General features: G+C 48.9%; 1 protein-coding gene across 1 annotated transcript in view; it reads left to right on the forward strand.

Annotated features, from left to right (window-relative positions):
- The first annotated feature begins 1,214 nt into the window (after positions 1-1,214).
- CCDC180 (coiled-coil domain containing 180) overlaps positions 1,215-13,654 on the forward strand; it is a 91,780-nt gene continuing 79,340 nt past the window's right edge. Inside the window, exons 1-3 of the mRNA XM_069747651.1 lie at positions 1,215-1,287; positions 8,199-8,316; positions 8,392-8,582. Of these exons, the coding sequence (XP_069603752.1) occupies positions 8,248-8,316; positions 8,392-8,582 (260 nt within the window). The 5' untranslated portion in view covers positions 1,215-1,287; positions 8,199-8,247. The remainder of the gene's footprint in view (positions 1,288-8,198; positions 8,317-8,391; positions 8,583-13,654) is intronic.

The following is a 13,654-nucleotide window of genomic DNA, read 5'->3' on the forward strand; positions in this document are numbered from 1 at the left end:
CTCAGGGCCATTGTACACCCTGAAGCGCACTACCATTCTCCCTTCTTTGGCCGGGATCACACATGCGAGAAACACGTCCGTGTCTCGCATGTGAAATCCAAGCTCTGGTGCCGGCACTGTGGAGCGGAGCGTGCGGCCGCATAGCAACACATGGAGCTGAACGCTATGCTCCCAAGTGCTGACGCCAGAGCTTGGATTTCACATGCGAGACACGGACGTGTTTCTCACATGTGTGATCCCGGCCTTTTAAGCTTGTTTTTAGGCTACGTTCCCATAATGAGTTTTTGAGGATTTTTTTATGGTGCGAATTTTTGAAAAAATGCAAGGAACCTGTTTTTATTTAATGGGTGCAGAAATGGTGCAGGAAATCTGCAACATCAAAAACTCATCGTGTGAACGCAGCCTTAAAGGGACTCTGTCACCTGAATTTGGAGGGAACAATTTTCAGCCATAGGGGCGGGGTTTTCGGGTGTTTGATTCACCCTTTCCTTACCCGCTGGCTGCATGTTGGCCGCAATATTGGATTGAAGTTCATTCTCTGTCCTCCGTAGTACACGCCTGCGCAAGGCAAGATTGCCAGCGGGTAAGGAAAGGGTGAATCAAACACCCAAAAACCCCGCCCCTATGGCTGAAAATTGTTCCCTCCAAATTCAGGTGACAGAGTCCCTTTAATGACGACGTCTCGGTGACCCCACTATGGGAACGTAGTCTTACAGTTTTGAATGACACCATTCACTTTACCATATAATATCCTGAAAATAGGAAAAGAAATCACAGCTGTGGCCAAAAAAAACAAAACACCTCCATTTTTATTAATTTAATGGCGATCAGTGTGCAATAAAAATGACCCAGTAATGTGATTCTCCAGAGCAGGACAATTATGGCGAGACTTATTATAAGTGACCGCTGCACAATCAAGCAGAGATGAGCGAATCTCCACAAGCCCGGTGCGCACTGTTTGGCAGTGTTATTAATTTTTGCACTATAGCAGCACATGTGCACTACTACTGCTGGTCACATGATCAGAGGACTCCAGACAGAACACAATGGCAGTATCACCATACTGTTACCGGCAGATGCAAGTCTCTGAGTGACCACAAGAGGGCGTCCGATCACACATCCGACTCACATACACGGAATGATAAAAGCCCCGCCTCTATATGTAAATGAGCGGAGTTCTCGCACTTCCCGCGATATTTCCATGTCGTTGTCATGGTGACCCCACGCATCCGTACCGTACACTCCAGTGTTGTGGGGGTCAGTGACAGGAGGCGCTGCCGGGCTCAGGTGAGGACTGTGCGGCTCAGGATAACGGCCCCAGAAGTGACTGCTCAGGCCCCGTGTCCCCCGCACCCTGCTCCGAGACTCCGGCCACATTTAAAGGCACAGGACGTCATTATGTAGCTCTCACTGTCAGGTAGAGAGACAGAAACTATAGGAACATGAAGGGCGGAGCCATAACTGACCTATAGGAGCGGAGCCATAACTGACCTATAGGAGCGGAGCCATAACTGACCTATAGGAGCGGAGCCATAACTGACTTATAGGAGCGGAGCCATAACTGACCTATAGGAGCGGAGCCATAACTGACCTATAGGAGCGGAGCCATAACTGACCTATAGGAGCGGAGCCATAACTGACTTATAGGAGCGAAGCCATAACTGACCTATAGGAGCGGAGCCATAACTGACCTATAGGGGCGGAGCCATAACTGACCTATAGGAGCGGAGCCATAACTGACCTATAGGAGCGGAGCCATAACTGACCTATAGGAACGGAGCCATAACTGACCTATAGGAGCGGAGCCATAACTGACCTATAGGAGCGGAGCCATAACTGAGCTATAGGAGCGGAGCCATAACTGACCTATAGGAGCGGAGCCATAACTGACTTATAGGAGCGGAGCCATAACTGACCTATAGGAGCGGAGCCATAACTGACCTATAGGAGCGGAGCCATAACTGACCTATAGGAGCGGAGCCATAACTGACCTATAGGAGCGGAGCCATAACTGAGCTATAGGAGCGGAGCCATAACTGACCTATAGGAGCGGAGCCATAACTGACTTATAGGAGCGGAGCCATAACTGACCTATAGGAGCGGAGCCATAACTGACCTATAGGAGCGGAGCCATAACTGACCTATAGGAGCGGAGCCATAACTGACCTATAGGAGCGGAGCCATAACTGAGCTATAGGAGCCGAGCCATAACTGACCTATAGGAGCCGCGCCATAACTGACGTATAGGAGCGGAGCCATAACTGACCTATAGGAGCGGAGCCATAACTGATCTATAGGAGCGGAGCCATAACTGACACACAGGAGCGGAGCCATAACTGACCTATAGGAGCGGAGCCATAACTGACACACAGGAGCGGAGCCATAACTGACACACAGGAGCGGAGCCATAACTGACCTATAGGAGCGGAGCCATAACTGACTTATAGGAGCGGAGCCATAACTGACCTATAGGAGCGGAGCCATAACTGACCTATAGGGGCGGAGCCATAACTGACCTATAGGAGCGGAGCCATAACTGACCTATAGGAGCGCAGCCATAACTGACCTATAGGAACGGAGCCATAACTGACCTATAGGAGCGGAACCATAACTGACCTATAGGAGCGGAGCCATAACTGAGCTATAGGAGCGGAGCCATAACTGACCTATAGGAGCAGAGCCATAACTGACCTATAGGAGCGCAGCCATAACTGACCTATAGGAGCGGAGCCATAACTGACCTATAGGAGCGCAGCCATAACTGACCTATAGGAGCGGAGCCATAACTGACCTAAAGGGGCGGAGCCATAACTGACCTATAGGAGCGGAGCCATAACTGACCTATAGGAGCCGAGCCATAACTGACCTATAGGAGCGGAGCCATAACTGACACAGAGGAGCGAAGCCTGTTGTGAATTCTGTGGCTGAATTCACTCCTGTGGTCACAAGTGGTACTGCAGCTTCTGAGCTTCCTCCCTCAGGTGTTCTGGTGAGCTCGTTAACTGCTTCATTACTTAACTCCGCCTGATGCTGCTATCCTTGCTCCTTGTCAGTGTTGGATCTGAGCTTCTCCTGATTGTTCCTGTGACCTGCTGCTCTGTATAGCTAAGTGCTTTTTGTTTTTTTGTTGCTTTTTTTCTGTCCAGCTTGTCTTTTGTTTTGCTGGAAGCTCTGAGACGCAAAGGGTGTACCGCCGTGCCGTTAGTTCGGCACGGTGGGTTTTTTTGCCCCCTTTGCGTGGTTTTGCTTTAGGGTTTTTTGTAGACTGCAAAGTTCGCTTTACTGTCCTCGCTCTGTCCTAGAATATCGGGCCCCACTTTGCTGAATCTATTTCATCCCTACGTTTTGTCTTTTCATCTTACTCACAGTCATTATATGTGGGGGGCTGCCTTTTCCTTTGGGGAATTTGTCTGGGGCAAGTCAGGTCTATTTTTCTATCTTCAGGCTAGCTAGTTTCTTAGGCTGTGCCGAGTTGCCTAGGTAGTTGTTAGGCGCAATCCACAGCCGCTTTTAGTTGTGTTTAGGATAGGATCAGGTGTGCAGTCTACAGAGTTTCCACGTCTCAGAGCTCGTTCTTGTATTTTTGGGTATTTGTCAGATCACTGTGTGCGCTCTGATCGCTAAGCACACTGTGTTTCTGGATTGCCTTCATAACACCTGTCATTAGCAAACATAACAGGAGCCATAACTGACCTATAGGGGCGGAGCCATAACTGACCTATAGGAGCCGAGCCATAACTGACCTATAGGAGCAGAGCCATAACTGACACACAGGAGCCGAGCCATAACTTACCTATAGGAGCGGAGCCATAGCTGACCTATAGGAGCGGAGCCATAACTGACACACAGGAGCGGAGCCATAACTGACACAGAGGAGCGGAGCCATAACTGACCTATATGGGCGGAGCCATAACTGACCTATAGGAGCGAAGCCATAACTGACACATAGGAGCGGAGCCATAACTGACACACAGGAGCGGAGCCATAACTGACACACAGGAGCGGAGCCATAACTGACACACACAGGAGCGGAGCCATAACTGACACACAGGAGTGGAGCCATAGCTGACACACAGGAGCGGAGCCATAACTGACCTATAGGAGCCGAGCCATAACTGACCTATAGGAGCGAAGCCATAACTGACACATAGGAGCGGAGCCATAACTGACACACAGGAGCGGAGCCATAACTGACACACAGGAGCGGAGCCATAACTGACACACAGGAGCGGAGCCATAACTGACACACACAGGAGTGGAGCCATAGCTGACACACAGGAGCGGAGCCATAACTGACCTATAGGAGCCGAGCCATAACTGACCTATAGGAGCAGAGCCATAACTGACACACAGGAGCCGAGCCATAACTTACCTATAGGAGCGGAGCCATAGCTGACCTATAGGAGCGGAGCCATAACTGACACAGAGGAGCGGAGCCATAACTGACCTATATGGGCGGAGCCATAACTGACCTATATGGGCGGAGCCATAACTGACCTATAGGAGCGAAGCCATAACTGACACATAGGAGCGGAGCCATAACTGACACACAGGAGCGGAGCCATAACTGACACACAGGAGCGGAGCCATAACTGACACACACAGGAGCGGAGCCATAGCTGACACACAGGAGCGGAGCCATAACTGACCTATAGGAGCCGAGCCATAACTGACCTATAGGAGCGAAGCCATAACTGACACATAGGAGCGGAGCCATAACTGACACACAGGAGCGGAGCCATAACTGACACATAGGAGCGGAGCCATAACTGACCTATAGGAGCCGAGCCATAACTGACCTATAGGAGCCGCGCCATAACTGATCTATAGGAGCGGAGCCATAACTGATCTATAGGAGCGGAGCCATAACTGATCTATAGGAGCGGAGCCATAACTGACATAGAGGAGCGGAGCCATAACTGACCTATAGGAGCTGAGCCATAACTGACACATAGGAGCCGAGCCATAAACTGACACACAGGAGCGGAGCCATAACTAACCTATAGGAGCTGAGCCATAACTGATCTATAGGAGCGGAGCCATAACTGACACACAGGAGCGGAGCCATAACTGACACACAGGAGCGGAGCCATAACTGACACACAGGAGCGGAGCCATAACTGACACACAGGAGCGGAGCCATAACTGACACACAGGAGCGGAGCCATAACTGACACACACAGGAGCGGAGCCATAACTGACACACACAGGAGCGGAGCCATAACTGACACACAGGAGTGGAGCCATAGCTGACACACAGGAGCGGAGCCATAACTGACCTATAGGAGCCGAGCCATAACTGACCTATAGGAGCGGAGCCATAACTGACCTATAGGAGCGGAGCCATAACTGACCTATAGGAGCGGAGCCATAACTGACCTATAGGAGCGGAGCCATAACTGACCTATAGGAGCCGAGCCATAAACTGACACAGAGGAGCAGAGCCATAACTGACACATAGGAGCGGAGTCATAACTGATCTATAGGAGCGGAGCCATAGCTGACCTATAGGAGCAGAGCCATAACTGACATAGTGAGCAGAGCCATATCTGACACACAGGAGCGGAGCCATAACTGACACACAGGAGCGGGGCCATAACTGACACACAGGAGCGGAGCCATAACTGACGCAGAGGAGCAGAGCCATAACTGACCTATAGGAGCAGAGCCATAACTGACCTATAGGAGCGGAGCCATAACTGACCTAGAGGAGCGGAGCCATAACTGACGCAGAGGAGCGGAGCCATAACTGACGCAGAGGAGCGGAGCCATAACTGACCTATAGGAGCGGAGCCATAACTGACACACAGGAGCGGAGCCATAACTGACACACAGGAGCGGAGCCATAACTGACCTATAGGAGAGGAGCACGTATAGGATGGAGCCATAACTGTAGGCGTGCATAGGGTGGAGCCATAATTGACATATAGGAGTGCACTGGGCAGAGCCATAACTGACTTATAGGAGGGTAGCATGTGTAGTGTTGTGAATTCTGCTCTTGGGTTCCCTCCAGTGGTTGTTGGTGGGAATGCAGTTGTCTCTGACTCGCAGTCCTGGCCAGGTGAATCGGATGATTACAATTCTGACTGGGATATTTAGGTGTGCAGGATCCTTTAGCCCTTGCCAGTTGTCAATGTTCCTTCTGAAGTGTTGGATCACTTTCTGGCTTCTCCTGCTTGCTGCCAAATTCAGCAAAGATAAGTGTTTGTTTTTTGTATCTGTGGCACACTGTTGTGTGCTTGTTTGTTTTATTCCTGCTCTGATTGAAGGATTCACTGGAGTTGCAGATTTACGCTCCTACATCTTTTAGTTAGATGTAGGAAGTTTTTTTTGTATATTCTGCTGTGGATTATTTTGAAGGGTTTTAATACTGACCGCACAGAACTCTGTCCTATTCTGTCCTATCTAGCTAGAGTGGCCTCCTGTGCTAAATCCTGTTTTTCTGCCTGTGTATGTTTTTTCCTCTCCGACTCACCGCCAATATTTGTGGGGGGCTGTCTATCCTTTGGGGATTTTCTCTGAGGCAAGATAGTATTCCAATTTCCATCTTTAGGGGTATTTAGTCCTCCGGCTGTGACGAGGTGTCTAGGTGTGTTAGGTACACTCCACGGCTACTTCCAGTTGCGGTGTTAAGTTCAGGATTGCGGTCAGTATAGTGGCCATCTTCTCCAGTGTAAGTTCTCATGCAGCTCCAAGGTCACCGGATCATAACAGTGTAGGGTGGAGCCATAACTGTAGGACGGTACTGGGAGGAGGCATAACTGTACAAACTCAAAGCCACAGCTGACCTATAGGAGCATAGTGGTCAGAGCCACAACGGTAGGCGTGCACTGGGCGGAGCCCAAACTGTAGAAGCTCAGGCCAGCAAAGCCATAATTATACAAGTACACTGGGCGGAGCCATAACTGTAGGCGTGCATAGGGTGGAGCCATAATTGACATATAGGAGTGCACTGGGCTGAACCATAACTGATAGGTGGGTAGCATGTGTACGGTGGAGCCATAACTGTAGGACGGTACTGGGAGAAGCCATAACTGTGCAAACTCAAAGCCACAGCTGACCTATAGGAGCATAGTGGTCAGAGCCACAACGGTAGGCGTGCACTGGGCGGAGCCCAAACTGTAGAAGCTCAGGCCAGCAAAGCCATAATTATACAAGTACACTGGGCGGAGTCATAACTGTACAAATGCAAAGGACAGAGCCATAACTGACCTATAGGAGCGTACTTGGCGGAGCCATAACTGTATGCGTGCAATGTGCGGAGCCATAACTGTACGAGTGCACTGAGCAGAGCCATAACTGAGTGCAATGGGCGGAGCCATAACTGACCTATAGGAGCGTACTGGGCGGAGCCATAACTGTACGAGTGCAATGGGCGAAGCCATAACTGTACGAGTGCAATGGGCGGAGCCATAACTGTACGAGTGCAATGGGCAGAGCCATAACTGTACGAGTGCAATGGGCAGAGCCATAACTGTACGAGTGCAATGGGCGGAGCCATAACTGTACGAGTGCAATGAGCAGAGCCATAACTGTACGAGTGCAATGGGCGGAGCCATAACTGACCTATAGGAGCGTACTGGGCGGAGCCATAACTGTATGAGTGCAATGAGCAGAGCCATAACTGTACGAGTGCAATGGGCGGAGCCATAACTGACCTATAGGAGCGTACTGGGCGGAGCCATAACTGTATGAGTGCAATGGGCGAAGCCATAACTGTATGAGTGCAATGGGCGGAACCATAACTGAGTGCAATGGGCGGAGCCATAACTGTACGAGTGCAATGGGCGGAGCCATAACTGTATGCGTGCAATGGGCGGAGCCATAACTGTACGAGTGCAATGGGCAGAGCCATAACTGTATGCGTGCAATGGGTGGAGCCATAACTGTACGAGTGCAATGGGCGGAGCCATAACTGTACGAGTGCAATGGGCAGAGCCATAACTGCACGAGTGCAATGGGCAGAGCCAGAATTATAGGGGCACACTGGGCAGAGCCATAACTATATCACTGGGCGAAGCCATACCTATATCAGTGCACTGGGCGGAGTAATACGTGCGTCCTGCAGAGAGGCACGCCGTCCATCCATGCATTGTGTCTTCATGAACTCTTGGAGACATCTTTATTATGCAGGCTGATAGCACCAGGAGTCCTGGGAGCGGCACTGTCACTATCTGTCACTATCTGTGTATTTCCAGATGGCGGAGGAACACGCAGCGCCCCCTCTGGTGCACATGAGCTGACGCTATGGCTCTTGTTGGAGACGTCCACGTTGTTCCCAGCGGTAAAGTCTACAGACAGATCTTTGATGCGGAGGTACGGGGTCTTCACAGCTGCTGCCATCTGCAGTGTAGGTGGATCTGCTTGTTGAGCCTCGTCCTGCTGTTACAGGTGCAGCTCGTTCGGTCACTTGGAGAGGCGCGAACTCGGGGGGCGCAGCATGGAGGACGGTTTGATAGTGGGAAGATTCCTCTCATCAGGGATGAGGACACTCACTCTGCGGGGCTGTTATCTGCTCGCCAGCGGCGCTGGGTGGACAGCATGCCATATGACGGTTTCACAGAGAACCCGGCTGTATACATGTGAGTTTATGGTGCGATATTAAATGTGTACTATTGTGCAGTAATATCTATGCAGGTCATTCTATATTACGGTATTATCTGTATACTGGTGAGTATGCTGGTGCGGTATTATCTGTATACAGGTGAATCTATGGTGCAGTATTATCTGTATACAGGTGAGTCTATGGTGCGGTATTATCTGCATATGGGTGAGTCTATGGTGCAGTATTATCTGTATACTGGTGAGTCTGCTGGTGCGGTATTATCTGTACACTGGTGAGTCTGCTGGTGCGGTATCTGTATACTGGTGAGTCTGCTGGTGCGGTATTATCTGTATACTGGTGAGTCTATGGTTCAGTATTACCTGTATACAGATGAGTCTATAGTATTTGTATACAGGCGAGTCTGGTGCAGTATTATCTACATGCGTGCGAGTCTATGGTGTGGTATTATCTGCATATGGGTGAGTCTAGAGTGCAGTATTATTTGTATGCAGGTGAGTCTATGGTGCGGTATTATCTGTATACCGGTGAGTCTATGGTGTGGTAATATCTGTAAACAGGTGAGTCTATGGTGCAGTATTATCTGTATACAGGTGAGTCTATGGTGCAGTATTATCTGTATACCGGTGAGTCTATGGTGCGGTATTATCTGTATACAGGTGAGTCTATGGTGCAGTATTATCTGTATACAGGTGAGTCTATGGTGCGGTATTATCTGTATACAGGTGAGTCTATGGCGCAGTATTATCTGTATACCAGTGAGTCTATGGTGCGGTATTATCTGTATACAGGTGAGTCTATGGTGCAGTATTATCTGTATACAGGTGAGTCTATGGTGCGGTATTATCTGTATACCGGTGAGTCTATGGTGTGGTAATATCTGTAAACAGGTGAGTCTATGGCGCAGTATTATCTTTATACCAGTGAGTCTATGGTGCAGTATTATCTGTATACAGGTGAGTCTATGGTGCAGTATTATCTGTATACAGGTGAGTCTATGGCGCAGTGTTCCTCCAGGTTTCCGCCTGCACAATTCAACCATTCTGTTACCACTCAGCTCACAGAGCCCTCACATATTTGTCTTTACATTTACCCCATCCACTGTCTGAGTACATGCTATTTTCCCCCTGCATTTGTATTTTATTGCGGTTTTTCAGTATCAGTTCTTTCCATTTTTTCATGCTGTCTTATCAGTTGGTACATACTAGTGTAAGATAACGCTTATTGCGTGTCTTGGGACACTCGCTTGGCAATGGAATAAACGCACACAGGCACGATTTTCTTACAAAAACAGTCTATTTGGTTTACTTCGACATCAGCATAAACCGCAACCTCAGGAACTTGGTAGTATGCAACAGCTTGAACACTGTCTGTACATATTCAGCTTTACAGTGGAACCACAGTCCCTCACTGACCCCGGTCAGCATAACACGGATCCCTGTCCGTTACCTGTTGGTGCCACACAGGTTCCCAGATGCCTCTTATCCTCAGAGGTATCCCACAGACATCTCTCACTGACCCCGGTCAGTATCACTGACGGTTATCAGACCATCCACTCCGGAGGTATCTCACAGGCCTCCTTGCTCTGGCTCAGACAAGCCAGCACTCGCTCCATGTGCCAAACACACCTCCATCACATAAGTGTAACGACACCCAGGTACCTATCACATGGCTAGTCAGGTGATAGTGACATCACCACAGGTCCTCAAACACACAACCATCTTAGGTGTTCAGACACATCCCTTTGGGTGGGTTTGTAGGTGACTGGACCCACCTATCTCTCCAAGCCACCTGGAAGCCTTCCCAATGTAAAACAAATCCCTCAGCAGTAGAACTGCTGGGCAAAACATGCCCAGGATTCCATCACAGGGCCACCCACCTCTGCGATACATACCGCCCATTAATCACATGACCAGTCGCCATGCCAATATTCCCCCCCTCTGCCTAAAGTCGTGGGGCTTTGCATTTTCTATTACCGAACCAGAGATGCTTCTCGGTCGTCTCTGCCAGTCAAATCGTCTGTCAAAATCAGGCCCTGCTACTGAACCCTTTTGTAGATACCCATCCTCAGTCACATCTTTTAATTGAGATGACCCCTTTTCAGACCACCCGCATCCCCGGCGGTCAAACCGGCGTCGCAATTCCCTTGCAACCATACCATCTGTCTGGTCTGACTCTATTTCAACACGTCCGTCACAGGGTCCCCCATCTAGGTCACTTAGCCCTGAGCTAACTGAGGCATCACTACTTCTACCTCTTCCATCAGGCCACCTTCTGTTATGTCTCTGCTGGCCATTTCTCCCATGGTCTTTATTGCACGAAGAGCAGTTCTTCCATTTATCTCTATGTCTTCTGTTAGCTTCAGCTTGAGGACTTCCAGTCTTAAGCGAACCTCTTTGTCTCTCTATCCCGCATGATGTGGATGGCGGCCATCTTCTTTCCATTTCCTGCAGCTCTATATTGATCTTCTCCCTCTCACGTCTTAGCTGCTCGACTTCTTTTAGGTACACCAGGCGATACCCCAGGAGCATCCGGATATTCCCAAGACTCTCCATGGATCCAACAACAAGGAATGGAACCATCCCATCTTCACCCACGACCTGGGCCTTGTCATCAGCTGGAATCCTCAGTCTCTTCACACCGGATCTATTTACAATCTGCTGCATCACTCTCCCAAGCCTTCCGATGACTTTCCCCACCAAATTTCTGGGTACTTGCACTATGTCTTCCACCAAGCCCAGCCGACTTGGAGCTTTACTTGCACGCTCCAGACATCGAGCGGCTCCCTCATTCCTCAACAGGATCATCCGTTTCGTGTGGAGACATTGTAGGTGCATATCCCTCAGGATAGCCACCTTCTTCACTGTGACTTCCTTAGTCGACAGTATCACCAACTGTTTCGTCTCTGGTGCCCAGTGCACACTACATGCTTCTGCCTTTTCAAAGGCTTCACATACACCCTCACTGGTACATGCATCCCGCACGTCCTTGGGTATCTCTTTTGGTGTGGTTTTGGTGCGTTTTTTTGCCAATTTTTCCAGACATTTCCCAATGCATTATATAGTGGGAAATCCACGAAAAATCCGCAAAATTAATGAACATGCTGTATTTTTTACCGCAATGCGTTTTTTTCCGTGAAAAAAAAAAACGCATCATGTGCACAAAAATTGCGGAATTCATTAACCCCTTCAAGTCGCGGCCCTTTTTCGTTATTGCATTTTCATTTTTCACTTCCCTCCTTCCCAGAGCCATAACTATTTTATTTTTCCGTCAATATGGTCATGTGAGGGCTTATTTTTTGCGGGACGAGTTGTACTTTTGAACAACACCATTGGTTTTACCATGTCTTTTACTAGAAATCGGGAAAAAAATTCCAAGTGCGGTGAAATTGCAAAAAAAGTCCAATCCCACACTTGTTTTTTGCTTGGCTTTTTTGCTAGGTTCATTAAATGCTAAAACTAACCTGCCATTGTGATTGTCTAGGTCATTACGAGTTCATAGACACCAAACATGACTAGGTTATTTTTTATCCAAGTGGTGAAAAAAAATTCCAAACTTTGCTTAAAAAAAAAAAAAAAAAAAAAGTGCCATTTTTCGATACCCGAAGCGTCTCCATTTTTCGTGATCTGGGGTCAGGTGGGGGCTTATTTTTTGCGTGCCGAGCTGACGTTTTTAATGATACCATTTCGGTGCAGATACGTTCTTTTGATCGCCCGTTATTGCATTTTAATGCAATGTCGCGGTGACCAAAAAAAACGTAATTCAGGCGTTTCAGATTTTTTTCTCGCTACGCTGTTTAGCGATCAGGTTAATGCTTTTTTTTTATTGATAGATCGGGCAATTCTGAACGCGGCGATACCAAATACGTGTAGGTTTTTTTTTTTTTTAATTGTTTTATTTAGGATGGGGCGAAAGGGGGGTGATTTAAACTTTTATATTTTTTTCATATTTTTAAAAACATTTTTTTTTTACTTGTGCCATGCTTCAATAGCCTCCATGGGAGGCTAGAAGCTGGCATAGCCTGATCGGCTGTGCTACATAGCAGCGATCATCAGATCGCTGCTGTGTAGCAGAAATACAGGTGTGCTGTGAGCGCCGACCACACGGGGGCGCTCACAGCAGGCCTGCATCAGTAGCCATAGAGGTCTCAAGGACCGCTATGGTTACCTTCCTGATGCATCGCCGACCCCCGATCATGTGACGGGGGTCGGCGATGACATCATTTCTGGCCGCCCGGACGGAAGCGCTGGTTAAATGCCACTGTCTGCGTTTGACAGCGGCATTTAACAGGTTAATAGCGGCGGGTGAATAGCGATTTCACCCGCCGCTATTGCGCGCACATGTCAGCTGTACAAAACAGCTGACATGTCGCGACTTTGATGTGGGCTCACCGCCGGAGCCCACATCAAAGGGGGAGACACGACATGCGCCGTACTATTACAGCGCATGTTGTGAAAGGGTTAAAAATGGTGGGATGCATAATGTATGCTGTTTTTTTGCGGTTTTATAGCGTTTTTATCGGGAAAAACCGCGAAAAATCAACAACGTGTGCACACAGCCTTAAAGGGACTCTGTCACCTGAATTTGGAGGGAACAATCTTCAGCCATGGAGGCGGGGTTTTCGGGTGTTTGATTCAACCTTTCCTTACCCGCTGGCTGCATGCTGGCTGCAATATTGGATTGAAGTTCATTCTCTGTCCTCCGTAGTACATGCCTGCACAAGATTGGACAGAGAGTGAACAGAGAGTGAACTTCAATCCAATATTGCAGCCAGCGGGTAAGGAAAGGGTGAATCAAACACCCGAGTCCCTTTAATGCTTCTCTGAGCACTTCCACATCTTCCCTTAAGGCCTTATACACACTTTGCCACGTGGACAGGTGACCTCTGAACTCAGAGACTTCCTTCTCCAGCTCATCCACCCTGTGCTCAGCCACTTGTCTCAGGACCCTTTCTCATTCAACATGGTCTTTCACTGTCTCTTTAATCATCTCTATGATCCTGTTCTCTTTTGGCTAGCACGTGTCGCACCATCACTTCTTTAAATATATTTCAGATGGGCCAAATTACTCACCCACACTTTGCCGCTTCAG

The sequence above is a fragment of the Ranitomeya imitator genome, chromosome 2, assembly GCF_032444005.1.
Source record: "Ranitomeya imitator isolate aRanImi1 chromosome 2, aRanImi1.pri, whole genome shotgun sequence".
NCBI lineage: Eukaryota > Metazoa > Chordata > Amphibia > Anura > Dendrobatidae > Ranitomeya > Ranitomeya imitator.